The sequence below is a fragment of the Pteropus medius genome, unplaced genomic scaffold, assembly GCF_902729225.1.
Source record: "Pteropus medius unplaced genomic scaffold, Ma_sr-lr_union100, whole genome shotgun sequence".
NCBI lineage: Eukaryota > Metazoa > Chordata > Mammalia > Chiroptera > Pteropodidae > Pteropus > Pteropus medius.
Window position 1 is genome coordinate 2,779,519 of NW_024355990.1, and position 25,779 is coordinate 2,805,297.

The 25,779-nt window shown below is 60.9% G+C and overlaps 1 protein-coding gene across 12 annotated transcripts in view; it reads left to right on the top strand.

The window, feature by feature from the left end:
- DNAH17 (dynein axonemal heavy chain 17) overlaps window positions 1-25,779 on the top strand; it is a 106,213-nt gene that overhangs the window by 33,150 nt on the left and 47,284 nt on the right. For 9 of the 12 annotated variants that reach the window (XR_005652146.1, XM_039859625.1, XM_039859620.1 and 6 more), the window contains 24 exons: window positions 901-1,070; window positions 1,591-1,813; window positions 3,367-3,483; window positions 3,574-3,660; window positions 4,699-4,851; window positions 10,448-10,696; window positions 11,591-11,713; window positions 11,985-12,332; window positions 12,428-12,519; window positions 12,820-12,946; window positions 13,491-13,643; window positions 14,593-14,718; window positions 14,804-14,911; window positions 15,645-15,776; window positions 15,981-16,141; window positions 16,662-16,818; window positions 17,928-18,032; window positions 19,797-19,954; window positions 20,401-20,539; window positions 20,763-20,990; window positions 21,417-21,554; window positions 22,652-22,784; window positions 23,600-23,727; window positions 24,352-24,500. Coding sequence is in view for 11 of the 12 variants with exons in the window: in XM_039859625.1 (XP_039715559.1) it covers window positions 901-1,070; window positions 1,591-1,813; window positions 3,367-3,483; window positions 3,574-3,660; window positions 4,699-4,851; window positions 10,448-10,696; window positions 11,591-11,713; window positions 11,985-12,332; window positions 12,428-12,519; window positions 12,820-12,946; window positions 13,491-13,643; window positions 14,593-14,718; window positions 14,804-14,911; window positions 15,645-15,776; window positions 15,981-16,141; window positions 16,662-16,818; window positions 17,928-18,032; window positions 19,797-19,954; window positions 20,401-20,539; window positions 20,763-20,990; window positions 21,417-21,554; window positions 22,652-22,784; window positions 23,600-23,727; window positions 24,352-24,500 (3,704 nt within the window). In the remaining variant the exon portion in view is untranslated. Of the gene's footprint in view, window positions 1-900; window positions 1,071-1,590; window positions 1,814-3,366; window positions 3,484-3,573; window positions 3,661-4,698; window positions 4,852-10,447; window positions 10,697-11,590; window positions 11,714-11,984; window positions 12,333-12,427; window positions 12,520-12,819; window positions 12,947-13,490; window positions 13,644-14,592; window positions 14,912-15,644; window positions 15,777-15,980; window positions 16,142-16,661; window positions 16,819-17,927; window positions 18,033-19,796; window positions 19,955-20,400; window positions 20,540-20,762; window positions 20,991-21,416; window positions 21,555-22,651; window positions 22,785-23,599; window positions 23,728-24,351; window positions 24,501-25,779 lie in introns of all 12 variants that reach the window. The other 3 variants (XM_039859619.1, XM_039859618.1, XM_039859622.1) reach the window with 3 other exon arrangements.

A 25,779-nucleotide genomic window follows, 5' to 3' on the forward strand; every position in this document is an offset into this window, starting at 1 on the left:
GAGCACACTGTGAATGAGTTTGAGACCTCCAGTTCCCAGAGAGCCTGACAGGAGGGGACCCCGGGCAAGGAGGCCTTGGGGCTGTGGAGGGCCGCAAGCGGGGTGGGGTGGGGAGCATGGGTGCTGCTCCTTCCAGGCTCTCTGGGGAGGGTGGGAATGGGGAGGTGGGGAGAGGGGAGAGGGCTCGGCCATGCAGTGAGGAGGGCCTAGTGGCCCAGCCCTGCTTGAATCCTGACTCCGTGAGGGTGCCCCAGGCGGGAAATGATCCGGCGAGGAAGTTCACGGGGGTATTAAAGTCTGGGGAGCTTGTGGAGCTGGTAGAGAGGGGGCTGTGTGGGAGCCTAGGTCGGTGGATTTTCAGTTTAATATTGTGGGTTCCCTTGGGGAATCCTCTGTTGCCTCTAGGAATTAGCCAGCCCTGGGGGAGGGGGGTGGCAGAGAGCGGTGGGGGGGGGGCTCCCCTCCAGAGTCAGTGAGTCACCAAATGCCACGGCATCAAGAATATAGAAAAGAAGAAAATGTAGTTAACGCATGAGCCCCCACCGTCTCCCTGACGCACGGGCGAGGGACGGCTGCCCAGTAAGCAGAAGTGACCATCCACGGGGCTGGGCACGGGCGGCCCTGTCTTGCTGCACGCGGTGTGGACGGTGGGTGGGGCATCTGAGCCCTGAGGATGTCGAGCAGCCCGAAGGGGGCCGAGTGCCCACCTCTCCCTCTGTCCTGGTCTTCAGAAGCCCCGCGGGCCTTGCCCGATGACGTTCCTGCAGATGGACTGTCCTGAGCCGGGCGCAGGGAGCCCCAGGGGGCGGGAGGCAGGACGCATGTTCCCCAGGCGCCGTGCGGGCCTCTGCCCCATGCCGCCCGTCCCCATGGCGGCTGAGCGGAGGCTGCGCTCTGCAGATCGACTCCTACGAGAGGCTGTACGAGGAGGTGTCCAGGTGTGAGAACACCAAGGTGTTCAGCGGCTGGCTGCAGTGTGACTGCCGCCCCTTCAAGCAGGCCCTGCTCAGCACCATCAAGCGCTGGAGCTTCATGTTCAAGCGCCACCTGAGCAGCCACGTCGTCAGCAGGTGGGTCACACCCGGGGGCCGCCCGCGGATGGCCTCCCGTGGACCCGCGTGGTGTCGGCCGGGCATCTCCCCCAGGACAGGCGTGGGGGCGAAGGGCAGGCTCGGAGGCCGGCGGCCCCAGCAGGAAGGGGTTGCCTGGCACAAAGGAGCTTACCAGGAGCTAATGGTGTCTGGATGCCGGACGCCGAGGAAACCTTAGGGGCCTAGAGCCTGGCAGGGAGGCCTGACACGTGACGAATGGACCAGTGACCACGGCTTACGGGTGGCAGTCAGGGCTGTGACAGAGTGTAATTGGGCTGAGGGCCACCCGGGAGACCCCGAAGGCCTCTGGGATGTGGCCTTACCCTGGGACTTGCCGATCAGTGTGAAGGGAACCGACGAGGCGTGGGGTGACATGCAGGCGGGGACGCAGCAGGCGTCCTGGGGTGTCACGAGCTCTCCCTCCCTCGGCAGAGCCCTCCCCACAGCCCGCCGCCTCTGATGGCCGCAGCCATTCATAGGCTGTCCTCTCGTCCATTAGCCTCAGCGACCTGGAAACCTTCATGAACGTCGCCAGGACGGGCTTAAAGAAGCCCCTCAAGGAGGGCGATTACGACGGCCTCGTGGAGGTGATGGGGCATCTGATGAAGGTCAAGGAGAGGCAGGCGGCGACCGACACCATGTTTGAGCCCCTGAAGCAAACCATCGAGCTGCTCAAGACCTACGGGGAGGAGATGCCGGAGGAGACGCACACGAAGCTGCAGGTGGACGGGCTGGGCGCCGGGCGCCATGCTCTGTCCTGGGGGAGGGAGGGGGGGCGACTAGGGACAAGGCCTCAGGCATGGCCTGCAGGCTAGACCTCCCCTTCTAGGCACGGCATCCCCATGCAAGGGGACAGCCGGGACAGGGAGGTGGCCTCCAGGCGGGACCGGGAGTTCCTCCTTGGATCGAAAATGCCTCACGTCCCTTCTCCTGGGCCCCGGTGGACCTAGGGCGTGAGGGATGGTGGACAGAGATCGGGGTTGGCGCTGGGGCGATTTGGGGCCACGGCAGTGGACGAGAGAGGGGCCACCCTCCACTCCCAAAGGGCAGTGGGGCCGCTGCTCTGGGAATTCCCAGCCAGCTCCTGTGTCCTCGAGGGACAAACAGGCGCCCGCATCAAGGCCGCAGAGGGAACAGGGCTTGAAGCCACCTTTGGCCTGCAGTTTGCACTTAACCTGGAAACTGTCAGCTGCCAGAACCAAAGCGCTGGCCGGAGGTGGGGGTTGGGGGTGGGGGCCCCGAAGCCGCTGCCTGGAGCGTCAGTCCCCTCCTGGATCCTGCTGCCTCTCCTTCTCTCCCCTGTCCTCCTGGCTCTGTGTCCAGTCACACAGGGTCCCTCCCCCCGCCGGTAGGCGCTGACTCCAGCCAGTGCCCAAGACCGCACAGCAGAGGGCTGACCAGATTCGGGGTCGAAGCGGGGAGGAGCGGGAAGGCTGGGGCGACGCCAGCTGCTGGTTGTGTTTTGACCCCAAACGAGGGCTCACAGGGCCCGGCTGAGGACGGGGGTCTGAAGTGTGTGCGGTCAGTCCCCAGGGCTCAGGCCCATGCAGGGGCCACGTGACGTCACGTGAGGCGCCACTGCCGAGAGAATCCGTTAGTTAACCGCGGAAGGACGCGAAACCACGCCCACCTGTGGGCGCGGAATCCGTGCGCTGGGATTTTTTTCCTTTAAAATACTTTATGATTGTGAGTACAACATATTCCCAAGTGCGGAGGACTTGGAAAATACAAAAATTCATCTGATTGTTAAAGTCGTTCTCGAAGGGGCGAAATTCGGGGAATGGAGAGCGGGCGCCTGCCGAGGGACAGGGTGGCGCGGGCCGGCGCAGAGAACACGGGCAGCACCTTCAGGATGACGGGCAGCGCTGTGAGGGGGTCGTGGCCGTGGCTGCAGGACTCGGCACGAGGGATGAACTCGCACACTCACACGTGCACACACGTGCACACACGTGCACACACACGTGCTCACGTGTGCCCCACACAGATGCACGTGTGCATGCACGCAGACACACACGCAGCACAGTGCACACATGTGCCCCACACAGACATGCGCACACAGGTGCACAAATGGATTCAGGCCGTCTGGCTAACAAGCGCGCCGAAGCCGGTCGCCTGTGTGGCCATTGGACCATGGCCGTCTCAGTGTCACCCCCGGAGGGGCACACAGGACAGTCAGTGCTATTGCTGCAGCTCCCTGTGGGTCTGTAATTATTTCAGAGGGGAAAGTTTTGAAAAGAACCACAAAAGGAATGGCCTTGGCCTTTACCTGCCGCAGGAGCTGCCGGAGCAGTGGACGAACACCAAGAAGCTGGCCATCCAGGTGAAACAGAACGTGGCGCCCCTCCAGGCCAACGAGGTCAACATCCTGAGGCGGAAGTGCCAGCAGTTCGAGGTGCAGCGACCGGGGGCGGGGTGGGGTGGGGCGGGGCCGGGCCGGGGGACAGGCGTGTGACGCGTCCGCCTCCGCCTGGCTCACCCGCAGCTCAAGCAGCACGAGTTCAGGGAGAAGTTCAGGCAGGAAGCCCCGTTCTCCTTCAACGACCCTGACCCCTACAGGTCCCTGAACAAGGTACTCGTGCTCAGGGGTGAGGCGGGTGCTGACTCTGGGGACCCTGTCGCTTCCTCGTCTTTGCTCAGGCTGTCATTCTTAAGCAGTTTCCTCAGAGGAGCCCCCATTCCCACAGTGCACAATTCCATCCGACACCCTATTAAACTCCTGCTCCCACTCCCCGCTTCCTCGCCCTCAGTCCCCAGCCCCGTCCCACTCGGCAGTCTCCCATCCCCAGGCCCAGCAGCACCCACCGCCCCTGCCCCTCGCCCCCTACTTCCCAGCGTGCAGTCCACGGCGGCGCCCGACGGGCAAGTCCTACTCGAGCTCGGGCCCCGGGGACACGCTCGGGGCCTGGCGGGGAGCCCGGGAGCACGGCAGGCACCGCCACTGCCTCTGCACGGAGCGCAGCACCCGCAGTGCCTGCCCCCCACCACGGTGCCCAGGCGTGAGCACAGGGAGCCCCAGCACGTCCTCTCCTCCTGAAGGCCAAGACCCCACCCTCTCCGCATGGCCATTTTCTAATGTCCCGTGCCCTAAGCCACAGTGTGGCCATGCCCAGTCTCTCCTTCGGCCCCCAGGGTGCTCGCCAGTGGTGGGGGGCCCAGGCTGGCCCCTTCACAGAGCTCCGGGGGGGGCCCCATTTAGAGGCTGTGCACATACACCCAGGTGCCCACCCTGTGTCCACGAAACGCACACACACTCGACACGAAAGCGTCCGTGGCAGCCCACGCCTGGTCGTGCGGTTGGGGGTGACACTCTTCCCCCCCGCTTTGCTTAGCTACGTTGTCCTTATTTTCAAAGCTCTCGGACATTGCTCGTAACATTTTTAATAAGATAAATGGGGGAGGGGGACTCCGAGAAACCAGAAATCTCAAGAGCAGAGTGGAAATTCGGTCCCCAGGCCCACGTGCAGAAGACGCTGCCCCCCTCCCCGTCAGGCGTGGGAAGCGGGGAGGGGGTGTCTGTGCGGGGGAGGGGAGGCTGTGGTCCCAGCTGCTGGCCCTGAAGGGCGGGGCGGGCAGCCCTTCACCGCCCTCCTCACTCTCCCGCCCCCAGCAACAAAAGAGCATCACAGCCATGGAGAGCAGCATGGAGGCACTGTGCAAGTCCGGGAGCCTGTTCGAGGTCACGGTCCCGGACTACAAGCAGCTCAAAGCCTGCCACAAAGAGGTGCTCCTGCTGAAGGAGCTCTGGGACATGATCGTCCTGGTGAGCGACAAGGCGCCCGGGCGGGGCGGGGGCGGGCCAGTGCCCTGGCGGGGGTTCCCCGTAGCCCCTGGTCGTGAGGATGCAACAGCTGGTTTCCTGGTCTTTGATGGCAGCACCCAAGTGACCCCAGGATGGGTCGCTGCGAAAGCGTCTCTTTTCCCTCTGCTCTGCGCTCAGGGGGCTGCTGTCTCACACTGTCTCACACCTCACCTCTCCTGAAAAGCTTTTTAAAAAGCAGGAATGCTAGCCAATCTATTTAAAAAAAAAAAAAAAGACCCTCTGGTTTTCAGGAGCACTTCCTGCTGACGGGTGGCGGTGAGCATCTCTTCATGAGCTCGTTTGATACCTGTGCATCCTCTTCCGTACACCGTTCACGTCTGTGGTCCGTTTTCTAAGTGAATTTAGAAAAAACAAAAAACAAAACAAACTCTTGACTTCTGAGGTTTCTTCACGTACCCTAGAAGCTGGTCCTCGTCAGATCCGTGATTTGCAAGCAGCTCCTCCCAGTCTGTAGCTTGACTGTCCCGCATCTCAACATGGTCTTTTGAAGTCCAAGCAAAAGTTTTTAGTTTCAATGACGTCCAGTTTGCTGGTTTTTCTTTTTATGTGTCATGCCTTTTGTGCCGAAGATTTCTCCTGTGTTTTTCCTAAAAGTTTTGCAGTTTTACGTTCTAATCTGTTACCCGTTGGGGGGTCAATTTTTGGCTTAAGCAGTGAGGTCGAGGTCGAGGACGAGGTTCATTGTTTTGCCCAGAGACATCCGATTGGTCCAGCGCCATTCGTTGAGAAAGCTGTCCTTCCTCCATCAAATTCCTCTCACGTCATCGTCCAAAATCCGTTTGCGTGGAGCTGCGTGTGAGTTCTCCGTGTTGTCCCCCTGATCCCCATGCCTGTCCGCCCACAGCACCGCGCAGCCGCGGCCACCTGCGAAGCCCCGTGGAGTGAGTGGTCCCTCCCGCTCGGCTCTTCCTCCGGAGGCTCTGCCGTCCCAGGACTTTGTACTTTTCCATGTAAATTTTAAAATAGGCTTGTTGTACCCACGGAACACCTTGTTGGGGTTTCTGCAGGAATTGCAGTAAACCCATCGATCATTTTGGGGAGAACTGACATTGTCGCTGTGCCGAGTCTTATAACGCAGCACGTCTCCCCACTTACTTGATTTCCTTCAGTTAGCGCCCAAAGTTTCAGCATACAGATCTTAGCCATGGCTTGTTAGATTTATACCTAAGAATTCCCCTTTTTCTCTCTTTTTTTTTTTCTGACGTGATTGTAACGGCATTGTGTTTTTGATTTGGTTTCCACGTGGATATTTTGGTATGTACCAGTATGTGGGGGTTTTGTGTGTGTGTGTCGATTTTGTATCTTGTAACCTTGCTGAACTCGCTTATTAGTTCTAGGATTTTGTTTTGTTTTGTTTTGTTTTGGTAGATTTTGTAAAGATTTTCTACGTATATAATGATGTTATCTTCTTCCTTTCCAATCTGTAGGTCCTTTATTTATTTTTCTTGCCTTATTACTGTGGCCAGAACTTCAGTACTGTGTTGGATAAGGGTGGTGAGAGCAGATATCCTTGTATTGTTCTGAGTCTTAGGGAAAATGTCTCACCATTAAGTAGGATATCAGCTATAAAGTTTCAAGTTGAGGAAGTACTTCTCCATTCCTATTTTTGAGAGTTTTTATCATGAATGGGAGTTGGATTTTGTCAAATGTTTTTTTCTGTGCCGACTGGTGTGATTATATGATTTTTCTTCTTTACTCTGCTAACATGGGTAATTTACATTGAATGATTTTTGACTATCAGAATAAACCCCGTTTCATGGCATGTAATTCTTTTCATGTATTGCTAGATTCAGTTTGCTAATAGTTTGTCAAGAATTTTTGCATCTGCGTTCATGAGAGATTTGGGTCCGCAGTTTTCTCGTGATACCTTGTCTGGTTTTGGTATCAGGGCAATACTAGACTCATGAATGAAATGACAAATGTTCTCTCTTTTATTTTCTTGAAGAGATTGTGTGAAATCGGTATTAATTCTTCTTTAAATGTTTGGTAAGGTTTTCAGTGAAAACATCTGGGCCTGGAGATTTTTCTTTTGGGAGATTTTTAATTCCAAATTCATTTTCTTTGATGGTTGTCTATGTCCGTTGTCGTGAGAAGTTTGGTAGTGAATTTATTAATTTGTGGCCTTTTCTTTCTTTCTTTCTTTCTTTTTTTTCTACACCGTTTTGTTTACAAGGGTAAAATCGTCACAGTTTTTCCTTATTATACTTCTAAGGGCCGCAGGCCGCGGTGGCGTCTCCTCGTTCCTTCCTGGTCTCGATGACTCGTGGGTTGCCTCTTGCCGTCTTCGTCCGTGGTACCAGGACTTTACAAATGATCGATTGCATCGATTTTTCAAAGAACCAGCTTTTTATTTTAATAATTTTTCTCTATCGTTTGACCGCTTTTATTTCCGCTGATCTCTGACCTTATCTTTATTATTTCCTTCCTTCTACTTGCTTCGGGTTTACTTTGCTTTTTCCAGTTTCTCGATTCGATTTTTTATGCATTTCAGACTTTTCCAATTTTCCAATATAAGCATTTAGTATTATGAAATTTACTGCTTGGCCTTAGCTGCGTCCCACATATTCTGATATTTCATTCAGTTCTATGTATTTTTTTTTTTTTTAATTTCTTTTGAGGTTTCTTCTTTGAACCTTGGATTATTTAGAAGGGTCTTCTTAAACCTGAATGTTGGGGGATTTTCCCGTTGCCTTTCTGTTATTGGGTTCTGGTTTGATTCCACTGTGGTCGAGAACATACTGTATTACTTGAGCTATTTTAAACTTGTCGAGTTGTATTTTATGGCTCAGGACATGGTTTATCTTGGCGATTGGTCCATGTGTGCTTGGGGAAAACACATATCCCGCTTTTGCTGGGTGGAACGTTCCATATATGTCAGTTGGGCCCTGTCGGTTGGCTGTGTTGCTCGTTCCTTCAGATTTTCTGTCTGGCAACTTTATGAACTGCTGAGGGTGGCGTGTGAAGCCTCCCCCGTGTGACATGGATGTGTCTGTTTTTCCCGCAAGCTCTCTCAGCCTTTGCTTCGGGTCTTTTGAGGCCCTGCTGCTCGCTGCTCTCATAGTTAGGATTACGATGTCGTCCTGCGGGTCGTCCCTTTTCATTATGTCACGTTCCTCTTCGTCTCTAGTCATTTTCTTCGTATTAAAGGTGACTCCATCTAATATCGGTATAGCTACTTCGGCTTTTTGGTTAATATTTTTTGATTGGCATTTGCCATGGCATACCTTTTCCCGTTCTTTGACTTTCGGCCTCCCGAGGCCACCGTATGTGAAATGGGTTCCTCGCAGACGGCAGGGGACTGCGTCACGCTTCTTCACCCGCTCTGCCCATCTCTGTCTTCGAATTGATGTATTTAGACTGTGCATTTAAGATACGTATCGACGTGTCAGGGCTTAAGTTTCCCCTTTTGTTACTTTTCCCTTTGCTTCCTCTGCTTCTTAGTCCTGTGTTTCTCTTCTATTTGAACATTTTCAGATCTACATAGATTTATCTATACTGATTTCGAGTATATTGCCTCGTCTCATCTTCTTAGTGGATGCTTTGCGTGTTACAAGAGTCACATGTGATTTGTCCATTTACTGGTATCAACATCTTATTGCTTTGAGTGGAGCACAGACACCCTCCTTCCGTTAGGCCCCTTTGCCCCCTCCTCTGCCCCTTTAGAAATGTAACTTCTCAAGTCTTTCCTTAATATAGGAATGATTTTTTTATTGTCTTATGAACTGTGGCGTAGCCAGGATTGTTTTTATTCGTAAGAGGGAGGACCTGGGAGTGACAGGCAGAGCTAGAAGAACCGGGAGCTTTTTTAAAAACGCAGACAGACTTTGTGGTTTGGTCAGATGCTAAGACGGCCCCCCGGGGGAGTGAGGAGCTGAGTAGGCGGTGGAGGGGTGATATTCAGGGAGACGCGAGGCTTAGGGCCCCGAGGGCGCCCCAAGCGGGAACCCAGTGTGCTCATCGGTGTCGTCGTGAGGGAGCGGGCGGCCACGTGCAGTGTCGGCTTCCGCCAGCCCCGCTCCTTGTTGCTCGTGATTTTCAAAGTTACTTTAGCTCTTTTTCTCTCTTATTCTCTTGAGTGAACGTCAGAATCTCTGTCGAATCCCCCTCCCCGCAAAAGGAAACTAGCATGACTTTAAGTGCACTCGAATCTTCTCCGTGAGCCAGTCGGGGGACAGGCGCTTGCTTGGCGACATGCAGGGTTCCCCTGTGCTCTGTCTCCCCGTTTACCTTATTTGTGACTACGTCACAGTAAAACGTCGTAAATGCCTCCATCCTGGCCACACTGAGTCTGCGGATTTCTTACAGGGGGGAAGGGAAATCTTTGGTGTCCAGGCTCTCTTACAGGTGCCCCTAAACGGAGGGGCAGGGGGGCGATGCAGACGGAAGCCCCTTGATGTGCACTTTTTGACGCCTTGCTGGATTTCAGGGCCTCGTGTGTGTGGACGTTACAGAGCACAGTGGGGGAGTCGGAACTGGGTACCGCGCTTTCCCTCCGTAAACAGCAGTGAGCCTAGATGGCAGAATAAAGGTCGCACCTTTCCCAGGAGATACTAAGAAGCATTTACCATCAGGCGATTTCAAGAAAAATTCTCCAAAACCGACCAGCCAGGACACTGTTACGATAACAGGATTCGGAAGCCGCTTACACCTAGCAGAAGGGACCGAGTTTCCTCCGGCGGTGAAGGGTTCGCGCCTCGCTCTTGTCCAGGCCCATCCCTGGTGAACACCCCGCGTTTGGTCTTTATCTGACATGTTTGCATGTCAGGCCCAGGCCTTTCCGCCCCGAGCACCTCCGTCGACAGCCCCTGACCTTCTCGTGGACGAGCGTTGCCCGCCTCGTAGCCGTCTTCAGCCCGCACCCAGAGGCCACCGGCTGCCTGGTGCTCTGTGTCCTCCCCTGGTCGCGTTCCGTCCAGGGGCCTTCTGGTCCCGCCGCACGCCGTCGTGCATGGCAGCTCTCACACTTCCCGTCAGTCAGTATAAGCGAGGTCACTCCGCAGCAACAAACATCCTGAAGGCCTCTGTAGAGTTAGCAACAAAAGGGCATTTCTCCTTCACGTGAAGCCCGCACCCCAGCTTTGAGCAACCCCTCCGCAGGTTGACCTTCCAGGCTGCGTGTCAGAACACGTTAGGTAGCGCATCGCCACGGCCGCCAGGGCGCAGAGAACCCTGAGTCCGGCGCTGGCAATCAAACGCTCCCCTGCCCCCCCGAAGCCCCCGGGGGCGTCAGGCGTCACTCACCTTTCATTGGCCAAGTTCCGTGGCTGCACCAAGAAGTAGGGGGGAGCTGGGTCCTAGGGAGCAGTGACAAGGCCCACCTCGGGGTTTTGCCAGCGTGTACTTGAACCGCCAACTTTTGAGCTGTATCTTTACAATGGGATTGTGTTCTCTCGACATCCACCCCCTTTACCAAACTCTGTTGTTCGTTCTAAGTAGCCCTCATTGGCATCTGCTCCCCGAGGCAGTGGCAGCAGGTGGCCCAGGCGTGCTCCTGAGTCTCCCCTGCGAGAGCAGACAGTGAGTGCTCCCCCTGCAGGTGAACACCAGCATCGACGACTGGAAGACCACCAAGTGGAAAGATATCAACGTGGAGCAGATGGACATCGACTGCAAGAAGTTTGCCAAAGACGTGAGGTCTTTGGACAAGGAGATGAAAGCCTGGGATGCCTTCGTGGGGCTGGACAACACGGTGAAGAACATGATCACGTCCCTGCGTGCCGTGAGCGAGCTGCAGAACCCCGCCATCCGCAGCCGCCACTGGCAACAGCTCATGCAGGCCACCCAGGTAATGCTGGCCCTGGCCATGGACGGTGCTGCCCCCACCCCGGGGGGCGGGGCGGCCCGGGCTGCTCGATCCGGTGCTGAGGGCCCGGTGCTGCTAGAGCCCAGTGTGGGCAAAGCCGGCTCCGTGCACATGCGACCTGGGCAGTGACAGTGCTCGGCGCTCGCGGCCACCCTGAGCTGGGTCGAACGCTCCACTGTCGCCATCTTGAAATTCTAAATTTTCAACAAAAAGCTCCACTGTTTTTATCCTGCACTGAGTCCCACAAAATGTGTAGCCAGCTCTGGTCGTAGGCTAGATGTCCACAGGGCTCAGAAAATCGGGGAGATGAACAGCTCCCCGGGTCCCCATGCACCCCAGAAGCACAGACTCCGAGTGCCTGGATTTTCCCAGGGATGTGGCCTCGTGGGGGGTTCTGGCCTTGACACCCATGGAAGACAAGCAGGAACACTGTCAGCAAACACTGAACAAAACCATATCCAATAGCACCTGGGCAGAGACGCCACCCGGGTGCCAGGGGTGCGAGGAGAGAGGGGGCAGGGCCTCTGCCCTCAGGGAGGCGAGGCAGGTGCTCAGCCCCTGTGATGCTGGGTCCCACTCCGCTAATCGGGATGATCTCGTCGTGCGATCTTTGACGTCCACACAGACCCCATTTCCAGATAAGCATGTGTTCTGAGCCTTGGGGGACACGAATGTGGTGGGAACACTCGGTCCACTGCAGCTGAGTTCTGCCCGTCCGCGGTCATGACTGGAGGGGAAGTAAGGCCGGGAGGAGCGGTCCCAGCGAACGGGGGCCTCGACCTTCCACCCGCTCCCTCCACCTCTCCGTGAGGGACGAGGGCATCCTCCGCCGGCGCACAGGTGGCCAAATGTGAACACGCCCATTTTTCTCTGCAGGTGAAATTCGAGATGTCAGAGGACACCACCCTGGCGGACTTGTTGCAGCTGAACCTCCACAAATACGAGGACGAGGTCCGCAACATTGTGGACAAGGCAGTGAAGGAGTCCGGGATGGAGAAGGTACCCCGCCCGCGGGCGACCCGGGTCTCGTGGCATCCCTGAGGCTCGTCCCTGTGGTAGCGCGTGTCGGGGCCTCGTTCCTCCCTGTGGCTGAGTAAGACCCCGCTGTGTGCTGGACCGCGCGTGGTCTGTCCATCGTCTGCCGACGGCTGTCGTCACTGCTGCTGCTGGAACTTTCTCGACGTGGGGCTCGTTCCTGTTCTAGGTGACGCGGGGTCCTCTCAGCGCCTCGTGCCAGGGGCTCGCTGACGTGATTTTGTCCTCCCGCAAGGTGCTGAAGGCCCTGGACAGCACCTGGTCCACCATGGAGTTTGAGCACGAGCCGCACCCGCGGACGGGCACCATGCTGCTCAAGTCAGACGAGGTGCTGGTGGAGACGCTGGAGGACAACCAGGTGCAGCTGCAGAACCTGATGACGTCCAAGTACCTGTCCCACTTCCTGAAGGAAGTGACGAGCTGGCAGCAGAAGCTGTCCACGGCGGACGCGGTCATCTCCATCTGGTTCGAGGTCCAGCGAACGTGGAGCCACCTGGAGAGCATCTTCGTCGGCTCCGAGGACATCCGCGCCCAGCTGCCGGAGGACAGCCAGCGCTTTGACCACATCGACCTGGAGTTCAAGGTGGCCGCGACCGCCGTCCCCTGCCGGCCGTCCCGACCGGGCGATGCTGGCGGAGACAGGGCCCCTGACCCCTCGGCGTCCCCTTCTCTTCCCAGGCCTTGATGGCAGATGCCGTGAAGACGCCCAACGTGGTGGAAGCCACCAACAAGCCCGGTCTCTACAGCAAGCTGGAGGACCTGAAGAAGAGGTGGGTCCCCACGCCCGCCCACACCGGGGACGTGCGCCCCTGCCGGCCGAGGCACGGGTTCACGCATCGCTCCCCCTGGGGGCCTGTGCAAGGCCTGCAGAGATCAAACCATACCCCGTCCAGCCGGAGACGCCACGGTCGGGGGCCGGCAGCCAGTGAGCCCTTCGGGGTGGCAGAGAAATCAAATGGGGGGCTGGGGATGGCAGCGGGGTGTCCCAGGCCGTCGGCCCAGCAAGGACAGGGTGGGCTGGCAGAGACCCGCTGCCGAGGTGGCCTCAGCAGCCTCGCCGCCCTCCCTAGCCTGGCCGTGTGCGAAAAGGCCTTGGCCGAGTACTTGGAGACGAAGAGACTGGCCTTCCCACGCTTCTACTTCGTCTCCTCGGCCGACCTCCTGGACATTCTCTCCAACGGAAATGACCCCGTGGAGGTAGGCGGCCCCGCCGTCCAGCAGGCTCGCGCTGGCCCCCAGGCCTGGGGTGAGGGGAGGGGGGTCCCCGGATGTCCCCTCATCGTGTCTAGGAGGTCGTCCACACCGGCAACCGCACGGGGCCCCGGCTGTGCCAGGAAGCCCGTGGGACTCTGGGCTCCACCGACGACGGGAAGTGGGGTGACCGTGTCCCCCTTCAGTCACGAAGCTGTGGGATACACCAGGGTGACCCGGAAATTAGAGTCTGAGCATGCGACCCAGGGAAACAGGCCGATGGCTGGGGACAGGCGTCCTCAAGGGGAAGACGGACTTGGGAACAGACTCTGTCTCTGCAGCCAGGCCCTGGGCCGGCCTATGTGTCCAGCCCGAGGGCGGTTTTCCCCGTTCTCTTTGTTGGTTTAACTTGAGCTGAACGTTGGTCAGAGAAGGGGGCGCGAACCCCCCCCAAAGGGAAAGATGCTTAGAGCCGCCGCCAAGCAACGTGGGCTGTGTGTACCCCTCGAGCCCCCGGGCCGCCTCACTCCGGGGTTCTCTCCCTGCTCAGGTGAGCCGCCACCTGTCCAAACTCTTCGACAGCCTCTGCAAACTCAAGTTCAGACTCGATGCCAACGAGAAACCGCTCAAATTCGGCCTGGGCATGTACAGCAAGGAGGACGAGTACATGGACTTTGACCGCGAGTGCGACCTCTCGGGGCAGGTGAGTGTGCGAGCCGGCCACACGCCCTTGACCGGACGCCTCGTACTGTTTGGTCATCGGCCTCGTCGCCCTGATGGGTCACTGAGGGCCCCTTTTCAGCAACCATGTCAGCCACCGGGCAGGCCGACTCCCGCTGGCAGCAAACGTCCCCGCCCCCCCATCCCGTTGCCCAAGTATGGATCAAGCGACCGGACCGATTTTGACATTAGCCCAAGTAAAATTTAACTTGGAGGGAAAAAAAACCTCACGCAAGAAAGCCGGAGATTCGGCCACATGGCCTGGCTGCTCCGGCCGCTCTGGCCCACCTGGCGGAGTCGGCGGGCCTGGGCCTCGGTCCACCTCGGTCCACCTCTGTCCACTTCGGTCCACCGGTCACAGTGTGCTCCCATTTGCTTCCCACACCGGGCTCCTCGGACGTGAGCGTGGACCACAGCAAGAGCCTGAAGTTGTAGTTTAGAAGAAAAAGCCACACGACCATCCCGTTTGGATTTTCCCCTGGTGGCCGTTAGTTGAGGGTTTGCGTTTTAAAATACAGACGAGACTTATTGGCAGGTTTGTCCCCATGTGGGCTCCGACCCCCGGACGACTCACTTGAGCAGCTGGTGGGGTCTCCGTTAGTCAGAACCCGCCGGGGACACGGGGACCGATCCGGTGTCCCTGAACACCAGTCGTGCTCCAGGGCCTCAGGTGTAGCCCGTCTTTCCTCCTAGACTTTTCTCTGGACCTCCTCCCTTCTCTGCCCAGAAAAAGTGTGCGTGTGAGAGCCTCACCCGGTGCCACTGGGCTCCCCCACCCCACTTTTCAAGGGGGGTGGCTGTTACCACTCTAAGAAACCTTGACATTCCGCCCCCGGGGTGACGGCGGCCACGAGCAGTGGGGCTTCTACAACGAGGCGAGGCCCGGGGATTAGATGCACTCCCGGCCCGTGGCCGGCGTGCTGCGTCCGCAGGTGGAGGTGTGGCTGAACCGCGTGCTGGACCGGATGTGCGCCACGCTCCGGCACGAGATTCCCGAGGCCGTGGTGACCTACGAGGAGAAGCCGAGGGAGCAGTGGATCTTCGACTACCCAGCCCAGGTCGGCCGTGTCGGGGAGGGGCTGGTGGCCCCGGGTCCCCGCAGAGGCCACTCACTGGGCGGGTGGGCGGCCCGGCTGCTTCCAGGTGGCGCTCACGTGCACGCAGATCTGGTGGACCACGGAGGTGGGCCTGGCGTTCGCACGGCTGGAGGAAGGCTACGAGAACGCGATCAAGGACTACAACAAGAAGCAGGTGTGTGGCCCAGGGGCCACCCGAAACACCCCGGGTCACGCCGGGGGCCACCGTTTCCGCCGGCCCGAAGCCTCAGACCCTGGCAACCCCTGCAGTCCCAATTGGGAGGGTCCACCTCACGAATACGGACCTTTCACTTCTTATCTGGAAATCATCAAGTGCTACCGCGAGCCTTTTTTTAAAAAAAAGATTCCTGGTTAGAAATGTAGGAACTAAAAATTATGTTTAAGTGGAAGAAGAAGCTGCCTATCCCGTTACCAGATATAACACCGTCGACATATTCTCATGTGATTATCATTCCAATAATATTTGACGTACGTAATGGATACTGACTACATGATATAATGCATGTCACATAAAATATTACATACACTGAGTACATGTGACAGAATAGCATTCTAATTTTTTTTGTGTGCACCTAACGGACTCATATATAAAAATGTACAAGCTGCCCGATGGCTTTAAAATCCCCTTTTTACTTAACACTCCGTCCTCCCGTGGCACTCGATTTTCTGCTGCTGCATCACTTTGTGGTTCAGCGGTACCGTGGGAGGAGGCCGGCCCACGGCTTACCCGACCCCCAGCTGGGGGCTGCCGAGAACTTCCTTCTGTGTTTGATGATCGTGAGCAAGGATGCGATGAGCTCCCAGGGACCCACGTGGTCCGGGGACCGCCCTCCCCATGAGTCTTAGGCACCGCAAGGCGTCCCAGCGAAGGGCCTTTACTCCTGTAGATCGGCCAGCTGAACGCCCTGATCACCCTGCTCATCGGGAACCTCAGCGCCGGCGACAGGATGAAGGTTATGACCATCTGCACCATCGACGTACACGCACGCGACGTGGTGGCCAAAATGATCATGGCCAAGGCACGAGATTTTGCAGGGGGTGCCGGGAACCTGGTGCGGGGACGCCAGCCCCCGGCGGTGCCTCTTCCCAGGGGGTGGGAGGACTCCCTGGCAGCACCCTCCCCTCACCCCTGCAGTGGAGGAGGACCGGAGGGCCGGGAGCACCCCTGGCGGTCAGGGATGGGCCTGGTGACAAGCGGCCTCTGAGGCTCCGGTCCTGTGCAGGTGGAGAGCTCGCAGGCCTTTACCTGGCAGTCCCAGCTCCGGCACCGCTGGGACGAAGAGAGGAAGCATTGCTTTGCCAACATCTGCGACGCCCAGATCCAGTATTCCTACGAGTACCTGGGCAACACGCCGCGGCTGGTCATCACCCCGCTCACCGACAGGTGAGGACGCACCGGCCGCCTCTGTCCAGGGCTTGCCAGGCCTGTCCCCGAATGACTCAGGAGAGGGCATCACATGCTCCCCACGGACTCTTCCCCGCGACTCTCGGAATCATCGCCCCAAGTGTCCCGCTGAGGCTGACAGAACTGGGCGTTTGGGTCAGAGGGGACCCATGTGCAGGGTCGGTCCTGCCACCTGCCTGCCAGGCACCCAGCCCTGGGGACCGTGTTATTCCATCACTCGGCCCCTAGCTGTGTGGCCAAGGATAACGTCTCACGACCCTCACGAACTATTCAACAATGAAAAGCACTCAGACCCATGCCGCTTGGAATGACCCTCGGTGGACGTGAGGGGGCGTTAACCACTGTTAGCAATGGGTCGGCGGCGCCCGCCTCCCCAGAGCCCCCTGTCACCCCGCTGGCACTCCTCAGTCACCTCCGGGCCGCCCCTGCCTGCGGGCACAGAGGGTGTGGTTGGAGTGGTGTTGGAAGGACGCTGGACTTAATCGGACGCCCGTTGCAGGTGCTACATAACCTTGACCCAGTCCCTCCACTTGATCATGGGCGGAGCCCCCGCTGGCCCCGCGGGGACCGGCAAGACAGAGACGACCAAGGACCTGGGCCGGGCCCTGGGCACCATGGTGTACGTCTTCAACTGCTCGGAGCAGATGGACTACAAGGTACACACCCAGGCCCGCGGCGGCCGAGGGGAGGAGCAAACAGAGCCCCCGCCCCAGGAGGCTGCAGCCCCCACGGCCCAGCGGCCCCCAGGGCCCAGCCCACGGACAGGCCAACCGCTGAGCCCCTGCTGGCGGCCTTGGCCCTCCTGGAAGGCCGGGCTCTCCTGAGCAGGCAGGCATGTCTGGGAGAGGCTCCCCGAGTGGACAGCTGCAGCCCCAGAGGCCTGCCCTGCCCATGGAGGTGGCCCCACCCTACCAGGCTTCCAAACTTTTCCCAGCACCGGGGACTCCAGACAGAGCGAGTGCCTCTGCCGTGTGTCGGGGGGCTGCTGAGTGAGATGTCCAGGCGGCCTTGAGAGGGGAGCAGGGGGTCCCAGCGGTGGCCGGAGACGTGCAGGACATTGTCAGTCCTCCAAGTCCCCAGGAGAGGGGACACTCTCCGGGTCCAAGCCTAAGAGCCTCTGGCGGGAGGGCCGGGGGTGGGCGCCAGGGTCAGGAGCCTGGCCTGCAGGGGGCCTGCCCTCCCCATTCGTGTCCGGTGTCTGAGCCCACAGTCAGGGGACCCCTGCTGAGGTTGGGGAGGGGCCAGCTCCGCTCCTGGCTGTTCAGGCTCCGGCCTGCACCAGCTCCTGGGTCTCAGTAAAGGGAGACCTGAGGCTGCTCCCCTAAGAGTTAAGTATTCCCCAGGGATCTGTGCGCAAATGTGGGGGAGTCCTCCTGTGACTCAGCTGCCAAGGGGGTGCTCCCCACCCCCACCTTCCAGGAAAGCCCCGTCTTTGTGTGCTAGGAGAAACACAAGAACTGCATTTTAAACAAACGCTGTCATCCGAGCATCCAGTTCGGGGAGCTGGGCAAAGCCCCCAGCCCAGGGGGGTCTGGGTGCAAGTCCCCCAGGGAGATGGGCTCTTCCTGGCACCCAGCCCAGTGCGGTTCTAACCCCTTCTGGGGAGCGGGCCGTCCTGCCCGCCAGCCTCCCCAGGTCCCCAGCTGTGACAGGACCGTGAGGGCAGCTGGAGGGGCGGGCGGGGCTCCTGGTGGCGCTCGTCCGGCCAGCTCGTGGCCTCTTCCTCTCCCCATCTGTCCCGTCCCCTCTCGCCCACCCCTTCCAGTCCTGCGGAAACATCTACAAGGGCCTGGCCCAGACGGGAGCTTGGGGCTGCTTCGACGAGTTCAACCGGATCTCGGTGGAAGTCTTGTCCGTGATCGCCGTGCAGGTTCGGCCCCCGGGGCTCTGGGGCAGTGCGGGGTCTCACTGCTTTGCGGGCGTGGGCCGTCTGCCCCGGTAGTCCGTTCAGCCCGACTGAGGGGCACAGAGATGAGCGAGACCCAGCCCTGTCCTCGAGGGCCCCGCGCTCTGGGGGGCTGAGGGAAGGGAAAGCGTGAGGATCAGCCATAGCGGGTGACGAGGCGTGACGTGGACAGAGGGCCTCGTGTAGCTGTCCACGGCGCTGGGCACCGAAGGCTGCGCAGGGAGTTGTCAGACAAGGGCGTTGGGAGGGGACGGGAAGAAGAGGGAGGTGTGCCCTGCTGTTTGGGGAACACCCAGGCCCGGTGCGCAGGACACGCGCTGGGGAGGTCGGGACGCAGGGAGCCGGCCGCGGTGGGGGCAGCGCTGTGCCCGTGTCAGCCCGGCCCTGTGGGCCCCGCCCCGCATGTTTGGAGGAGCCCCCTGCCACCCTGAGAACCGCTGGGCTCTCCCGAGGTCCAAATCAACTTTGATGTTCCAAAAGCCCCTGCAAGCAAGGACAGTGACAGGCAGGACACACGGGCTCCCCGCAGCCGGAGCCTCTGGACCACACGTGAGGCGAGGTGGTGGCCGGGGCTGGACAGCCCCTGCGGTCACACGGGCCATGGGAGGAGCAGGGGGCGTGGATGCGGCGCAACCAGCCCAGGCTGCTCAGACCCACACCCCGGGGGTGCAGCCCGGGTTAGACTGACTGACCCGGTGCCCCGAGCGTGTGCTCGGCGGTGATCTAAACTCTCCAGCTGTAGGACGGGTTTGAGGACCCGGATCAGCTGGCAGATCGGGGCGAAAGCAGGCAGCCGGCCCCTCCACTTCTCTCACCCCGGACCTGCAGGCCGTGCTGGCCACGGCCTTGGGGACCCCACCCCTACTGCGCCAGCAGAGTTCCTGGCCCCCACAAGCAGGGAACGGCCCCCGGAATCCTTGCATAGAGCCTGTTTCAGATGCTGAGTGTTTGCTGACCGGATGGGAGCAGCAGTGATGTGCCGGCGAGGCTTCGCACGGGGCGGGGGCAGCGGGGAATTCTAGGGGTCCCGGCCCCAGCCGGGAGCCCTGCAGGAGTGTGAGCTGGTTGCAGGATGGTCCCCAGAGTCCTGGAAGGCAGGCCTGTGAGAGGTTTTAACCGTGAACGTGGGGCGCCCTCCCGTGGTGGCTTGGAAGTTTGCAGCCGCCGCAGCAGGCCCTAATGATCCCTGAAATTGAGATGTGGCCGAGTCCCACTTCCTTAAAGACCGTATGGCATGGGGCTGGCCGTAATCAGTCCTGCCAGGGGTCACTGCCGGAGCGGGAACAGGGCGTGTATCAAGGCCAGGCGGTAGCACTTCACGCGGTGACGCAGCAGTAGCCTGGGGGGACCTCCAGGGCACGTGGCCGGTGACGAAAGCCCATCTCAGGCGACCTGTTTTACGATTCGCTTAGAGCTGATGACGTGACAGCGTTACAGACCCGGGATGCGTGGGTCTCGGAGAGGCCGGGGGCGGGAGGGAGGGGCAGGAGGGGCCCTCGCAGTGACGGACACGTCCTGGCTGCATGAGGTGGTCCCCTGGGGGTCACCGGGGGTGGGGGGCCCACGGGGTCTCCTTGGCATTCTCACAGCCACGCGTGAACCCGTAACTGTATCTCAATTTAAAAAATGTAAAAGGCCAGGCGCGTCCGCTACACGCCATAGCCACACGCTGTGACGCGGCGAAGCTGGCGGCTGCCACACTAACGCGTCCCCACACCGGCTGCCCAGGTGAAGTGTGTCCAGGACGCCATTCGGGCCAAGAAGAAGACGTTCAACTTCCTGGGGGAGATGATAAGCCTCATTCCGACCGTCGGCATCTTTATCACCATGAACCCCGGGTACGCGGGGCGCACGGAGCTGCCCGAGAACCTAAAGGCCCTGTTCAGGTGCGTGGCCTGGAGGGCGAGGACGCTGGGCAGGGGCAGAGCCGGCAGGGCCAGGGCAGGACACCTGGTGCAGCGAAGGCTCCCCACGTAGACGGGACCAGCAGGCCGGGGCCCCCCCGAAGCGCAGACACTTCTTCCTGTCCTGCCTTTCTGGTCCCCGCTGGAGGCACAGCCTGCCCACTGGTGCAAGGCAGTGGGAGGCAGGGTCCAGGGGAGCAAATGTGGGGCCCGGAGGCACCTTGTGGAGGCCGGAGAGAGATGGGAGGCAGGGGCAGGGGTGGGGGGAAGAGGGGGCTTGGATCCCGGCTCCGGCCCTAGGATCGAGAGCCCTGGTCCTCGGGGCAGGTGAGGTGCACAGACGAGGAGAGCACCTGGGCAGGGACAGGCAGGTAGGGCGTGGGCGAGGAGGGAGAGAAGCCAAGGTGGACCCCCCGCCGGCCTTCCAGGCCGTGCGCCATGGTCGTGCCTGACTTTGAACTGATCTGCGAGATCATGCTGGTGGCCGAGGGCTTTCTGGACGCCCGCCTTCTGGCCAGGAAGTTCATCACGCTCTACACCTTGTGCAAAGAGCTGCTCTCCAAGCAGGTGTGTGCTGGTGCCCTCCCGGGACCCCGAGGCCGGGGCGTGTGGGGGCTGAAACGCAGGCGGCCCAGGCCACCTCCCCGCCAGCCCGGGGAAGGCTGCACACGTGCCGGCAAGGCTGCCAGCCTCGGTCCCGGCCCTGCTCGGGGGCCGGCAGCTCCAGCCAGCCAGCTGGCCAGCGTGGGAAGGCACGCTCACACCGGGCGCCCGCGCCCTCCGCCCGCAGGATCATTATGACTGGGGCCTGCGGGCCATCAAGTCTGTGCTGGTGGTGGCCGGCTCCCTGAAGAGAGGCGACCCCAGCCGGGCAGAGGACCAGGTGCTCATGAGGGCCCTGAGGGACTTCAACATCCCCAAGATCGTGACCGACGACCTGCCCGTGTTCATGGGGCTGATTGGGGACCTCTTCCCGGCCTTGGATGTGCCTCGGAAACGGGACCTGAACTTTGAAAAGGTAGGAACGGCTGGGCCTGGATCCAGCCCGGGGGCCCAGCACACCTGCCGTATGTCAGGCTGGTACCCGAGTGGCAGGCACAGCGCCGGGGTGGGTGGCCCCATCTGCCGGCCCGTGACGGTCACACACACATGCGGCCATCTCCCTCTGCCACGAGGAACCCCCCGAGGCCGCCAGCTGCCTCTCCGGTCCTGGCAAGCCCTCTCTCAATGCTGGGGCGTCTCGAGAAAAACTGAGGGGCTTCGGGCAAACCCATGGAGGTCTCGGCGGCATCCGTGGCAGAAGCTGGAACCACGTCCACCCTGGAGGAGGGCCACTGCTCCCCGGCAGCATCTCCCACTGGACAGCGGGCTCCCCCGCCCAGAAGCACCGCCTGGTCCTTGCGCCCAGGCCCAGCGCCCCAACCTGTGTGCGCCCCTCCCCCAGATCATCAAGCAGAGCATCCTGGAGCTCAGGCTGCAGGCGGAGGACAGCTTCGTGCTGAAGGTGGTGCAGTTGGAGGAGCTGCTGCACGTGCGCCACTCGGTGTTCGTCATCGGGAACGCGGGCAGCGGCAAGTCCCAGGCACGTGCCCGCCGCGACCGCCTCCCCGCCTCGCTCGCCCCAGCGCCCTGCATGCCTCCAGCACAGCGCTGGAGGGCAGCTGGCGGGTTGCCCTCCGTCACCTCCCCGGGCCTGGGGGACCTCAGCCCAGTGCATCCCAGGAGGCCCCCCCAACAGGAAACGTGTCACGAGCCGAGAAGGGAACCATGATGCGGGGAACAGTGGGGGGGTGGGGTGAGGCGAGAAGCAGCCACAAGGCCCTGGTCCCACCGATGGGGCCTCCTCCCGGCTCGCCTGCCTCCTGGGGACAGCCCCGCCCCACCCTCCAGTGTGCTGCCCCCGCCTGGGGCATGGCGAGAGCAGGGGCTGGGGGCCCGCGTCGCTAGTACCTCAGCAAACTCCGGGAAACTCACACGCAGTCGTCCCCAACCCCTGGGCCGTGGACCGGTACCCAGTGTGTGGCCTGTTAGGAGCCGGGCCGCACAGCAGGAGGTGAGTGGCAGGTAGGTGAGCGAAGCTTCATCTGTGTCTGCAGCCGCTCATCACCGCCTCAGCTCCGCCTCAGATCATCGGGCAGTGACTCCCATAGGAGCACCAGGCCCTGGTGCCACAGAGGCTGGGGACCGCTGCTCTAAAGCAGCCAGGTGTTCAGCTAGATGCCCACAGGATGGGTCGTCACGCCCTTACTGAAGATGAGTTCCAAAGGCTGACAGCGTGGGGGACGCTCACAGCAAACTGTTTTCGAGAAGGCAGGAACTGTCTGCACCCCACTTACCAAAAAGGAACATGCTCATCTACACACGCGAAATAGCCTCGGGTGTCCTCAGAACTCCGCTCTGGGTGGACCAGTTACGGCCTGTCTTCCCCGTGGGCGCGCATCGCTTTCACTCCGGGGAAACTAAGTGAATCTCTCCTGATCCCGGCCTGGGCCCGAGGCCAGCAGCTCTCTGCTGTCTGCGGAAAGGAACAATTTCAGTGCGTTTGCCGTCCCCCGGGTCCTTGTTCGGGGGACACAGACTCACCAGTATGTCACCAGAGCAGAACGGGTCCAGGCAGGGGTTCTGGGTTCCGAGTCGACACCTCCCGGGTCGGTCCTGAGTGACCCCGACTCTGCCCAGGTCCTCAAGTCTCTGAACAAGACCTACCAGAACCTGAAGAGGAAGCCGGTCGCAGTGGACCTGGACCCCAAGGCCGTCACCTGCGACGAGCTGTTCGGCATCATCAACCCAGCGACCAGGGAATGGAAAGACGGTACCGCAGACCGTGGCTCCGGGGCGGGCTGCGTGGGCGCACGGGGTCCCCAGCGGGCGGGGCGGGCTGCGTGGGCGCGCGGGGTCCCCAGCGGGCGGGGCGGGCTGCGTGGGCGCGCGGGGTCCCCAGCGGGCGTCCCAGGCCGCTCACGGGCTCCAGGCTCCGTGCAAGGAGCAGGTGTCGGCACGTCGCCCCATCCCCGGCCGGCCCAGGGGAGACCCCCAGCAGGTCTGGCGGTGGCGGGGAGGGCACGCACGGTGAATGACAAAAGCCCAGAGAGCACAGGAGAGCTCTACTGGGCAGGGACCAGCCGGGAAGCACAAGCACGGGGGACCCTTGGGCATCGGCAGACCTGCCCTGAGCAGGCCGACGGGAGCAGGGGCCCCCACCCCAGAAAGGCAGGTTGGAGCAGCCCCGAGCCATGGGCACCGGGGAAGGGTCCTGACGAGATTTTCGCTTTATGGAAAGAACTCAAGTGCCACTGGAGAACGGGCTAGAGAGGCTGGGGCTCCGGTAGGGGCCCCAGTGCGGTCCAGGTGGAGGGAGGGGCACGCTGCTTGTTAGGGAGACCTGCCTACTCCCCGTCAGAGCTTCCATGCACCCCCTCCCAGGCCGGGAGCCCAGCGTTCCCCCAGCCCCCCGCGAGGCCTCCCCAGCCCCCATGTCTTCCGAAGCAGGGGACAGGCCACTCCCATGAACAACTGTCTCAGCCCCTGTGGCCTCAGAGAGCACCTGGCTTGCTGCAGGCCCTGTGTGGGGGGCCACTGAGACACCCCCCCACCCCACCCCGCTCACCCAGCCCCGGCCTCTCACAGGCCTGTTCTCCACCATCATGCGGGACCTGGCCAACATCACTCACGACGGCCCCAAGTGGATCGTCCTGGACGGGGATATAGACCCCATGTGGATCGAGTCTCTCAACACCGTCATGGATGACAACAAGGTTGGAGGGGCTCCTGCATTCCAGAGCTCACCCCCAGAACCGCAGCAATGGGGGTGTCACGGGAAACGCCCCCCTCACCACCACCACACACGACAGACAGAAGCTGCCACAGACTGGGACTCGGAGCGGGGCGGGGGAGGGGCCGAAAGTCCCCGTCACAAGGTCACAAGACGCGCCCCTCGCCATGCAGCCCCGCGTGGGCCCGCCTCGGACGTTTGGGGGCGGCAATGGGGGCGGGGCGCAGCCATGGAAAGCATAGCGTAGGAAGGACGGCTCCTACCTTGGGGGGAAGAAACGGTGTCAGGATTCATCTAGAAGCAGCTTGAGAAAATAATCCCCCGCCGGGTGAAGAAGGGACTCCCGGATTCCCAGGGAAGGAGCGGGGTCCCGGTCTGAAAAAGCAAATTCAATATCACAGCGAAGTGCGCCCCGCCACCCGTATCTGCGAGCCTCTCGAGTCATTCCGTGTCGGGGGCTGGCGTTGAGGATGACTCGGAAACGCCGGGGCGGGGGGGCTGGTGGGTGGGGGGCGTACCTGCGGGACCCCCGGCCTCCCCGGACTTCTGAGACGTGTCTGTGTGACACGCCATCGGGACGGTGGCCCGTTCCCCTCCCCGTCGCCAGGTGCTCACGCTGGCCAGCAACGAGCGCATCCCCCTGAACCGCACCATGAGGCTGGTGTTCGAGATCAGCCACCTGAGGACGGCCACCCCGGCCACCGTCTCCAGAGCCGGCATCCTCTACATCAACCCCGCGGACCTCGGATGGAACCCGTGAGTCGCCTTCGGTCCTCCTGCCCCCAGCTGTGGCCGGGAGAGCCGAGGCCGGTGGCGTTTCCGAGTGGCACGTGCGCGGGTGCACTCCCTCGTGGGCGGTGCTGGCACAGGCGGGGCTGTCGGCGGGGCGAGGGGGTGGGTGCCGGGTCACGCTCGGATCCCCCCTTCGCCACTGCAACGGGAAGTGGGACCGTCTGCCGGGATGGAGGCGACACGGCCAGGCCAGGGTTTGAGAGGCACCTGAGCACAGTGGCCCCTGCAGGGACGAGACCGGAGCTGGCCTGCCACCAGGGCCTGGGCCACCCCTGTGACCCGACACCACCGTGCCGTCTTCCCCGGCAGCTCTGGTCATCACACTTGGGTCGGCGTCCTGTGGCCACCGTAACGGAGGCCCACAAACTGGGTGGCTGCAAACAGTGGAGGTTTATTCCCTCACAGTCCGGGAGGCCAGAAGGCCAAGGCCCAGGCCGCAGGAGGTCTGGTCCCTTCTGCAGGTCCGAGGGAGGATCAGTCCCAGGTCTCTCTCCCCAGTTCTGGTGGCCCCAGGCTGTCCTTGGTGCCCCCTGGGATGTGGATGCCTCACTCTGATCTCTGCCTCTGTCACGTGGTCCCCGCTCTGTGCGTGTCTCTGTGTCCCAACTTCCCTCTTGTCATTGGGACCAGTCATTGGCTTAGGGCTACCGTAACGCAGGATGATGTCATCTCGAGGTCCATAACTTGATTCCATCTGCAAAGGCCCCTTTTCCAAATCTGGTCGCATTCACGGGACACATCTTTTGAGGGGCCACCGTGCCGCCCACTCGGTTTTCAGGGTGGGCGGCAGCTAAGGCAAGAGAGTGGAAACGAACTTAGGGCAGAAGCTGCTAAGACATGGGGCGGGGGCCGGGGACGACAGGAAGGAGGTGAGATCGTGGGGTGCTCAGGGGACACCCAGTAGGGTGGTGAGAGAGCCGGAGGTCAGCAGGTGAGCAGAGGCGGGGACCTTCAGCCCCTGCACTTCCTGGGGCTCTGTGCTGGAGAAGAGGCCCAGGGGCCCAGAGAGACGGAGCAGCCCTTGCGTCCCGGAGGGGGACAAGCAGCAGGGCTCCGGGGCTTGACAGGCCAGTGGCCTCTCAGGGCAGGGCAGGGCAGGGGCCCGCCAAGACCTGGGGCGGGAAAGCCACGCGTCCCGCGTGTGTCTCCGGGTGCGCATTTCAGGTCCAAGCCGGCACGTGTGATGGCATGCACTGCGTGACTCTGACCGAGGCAAACGTAAGCTCGACATACACGCCTTCAA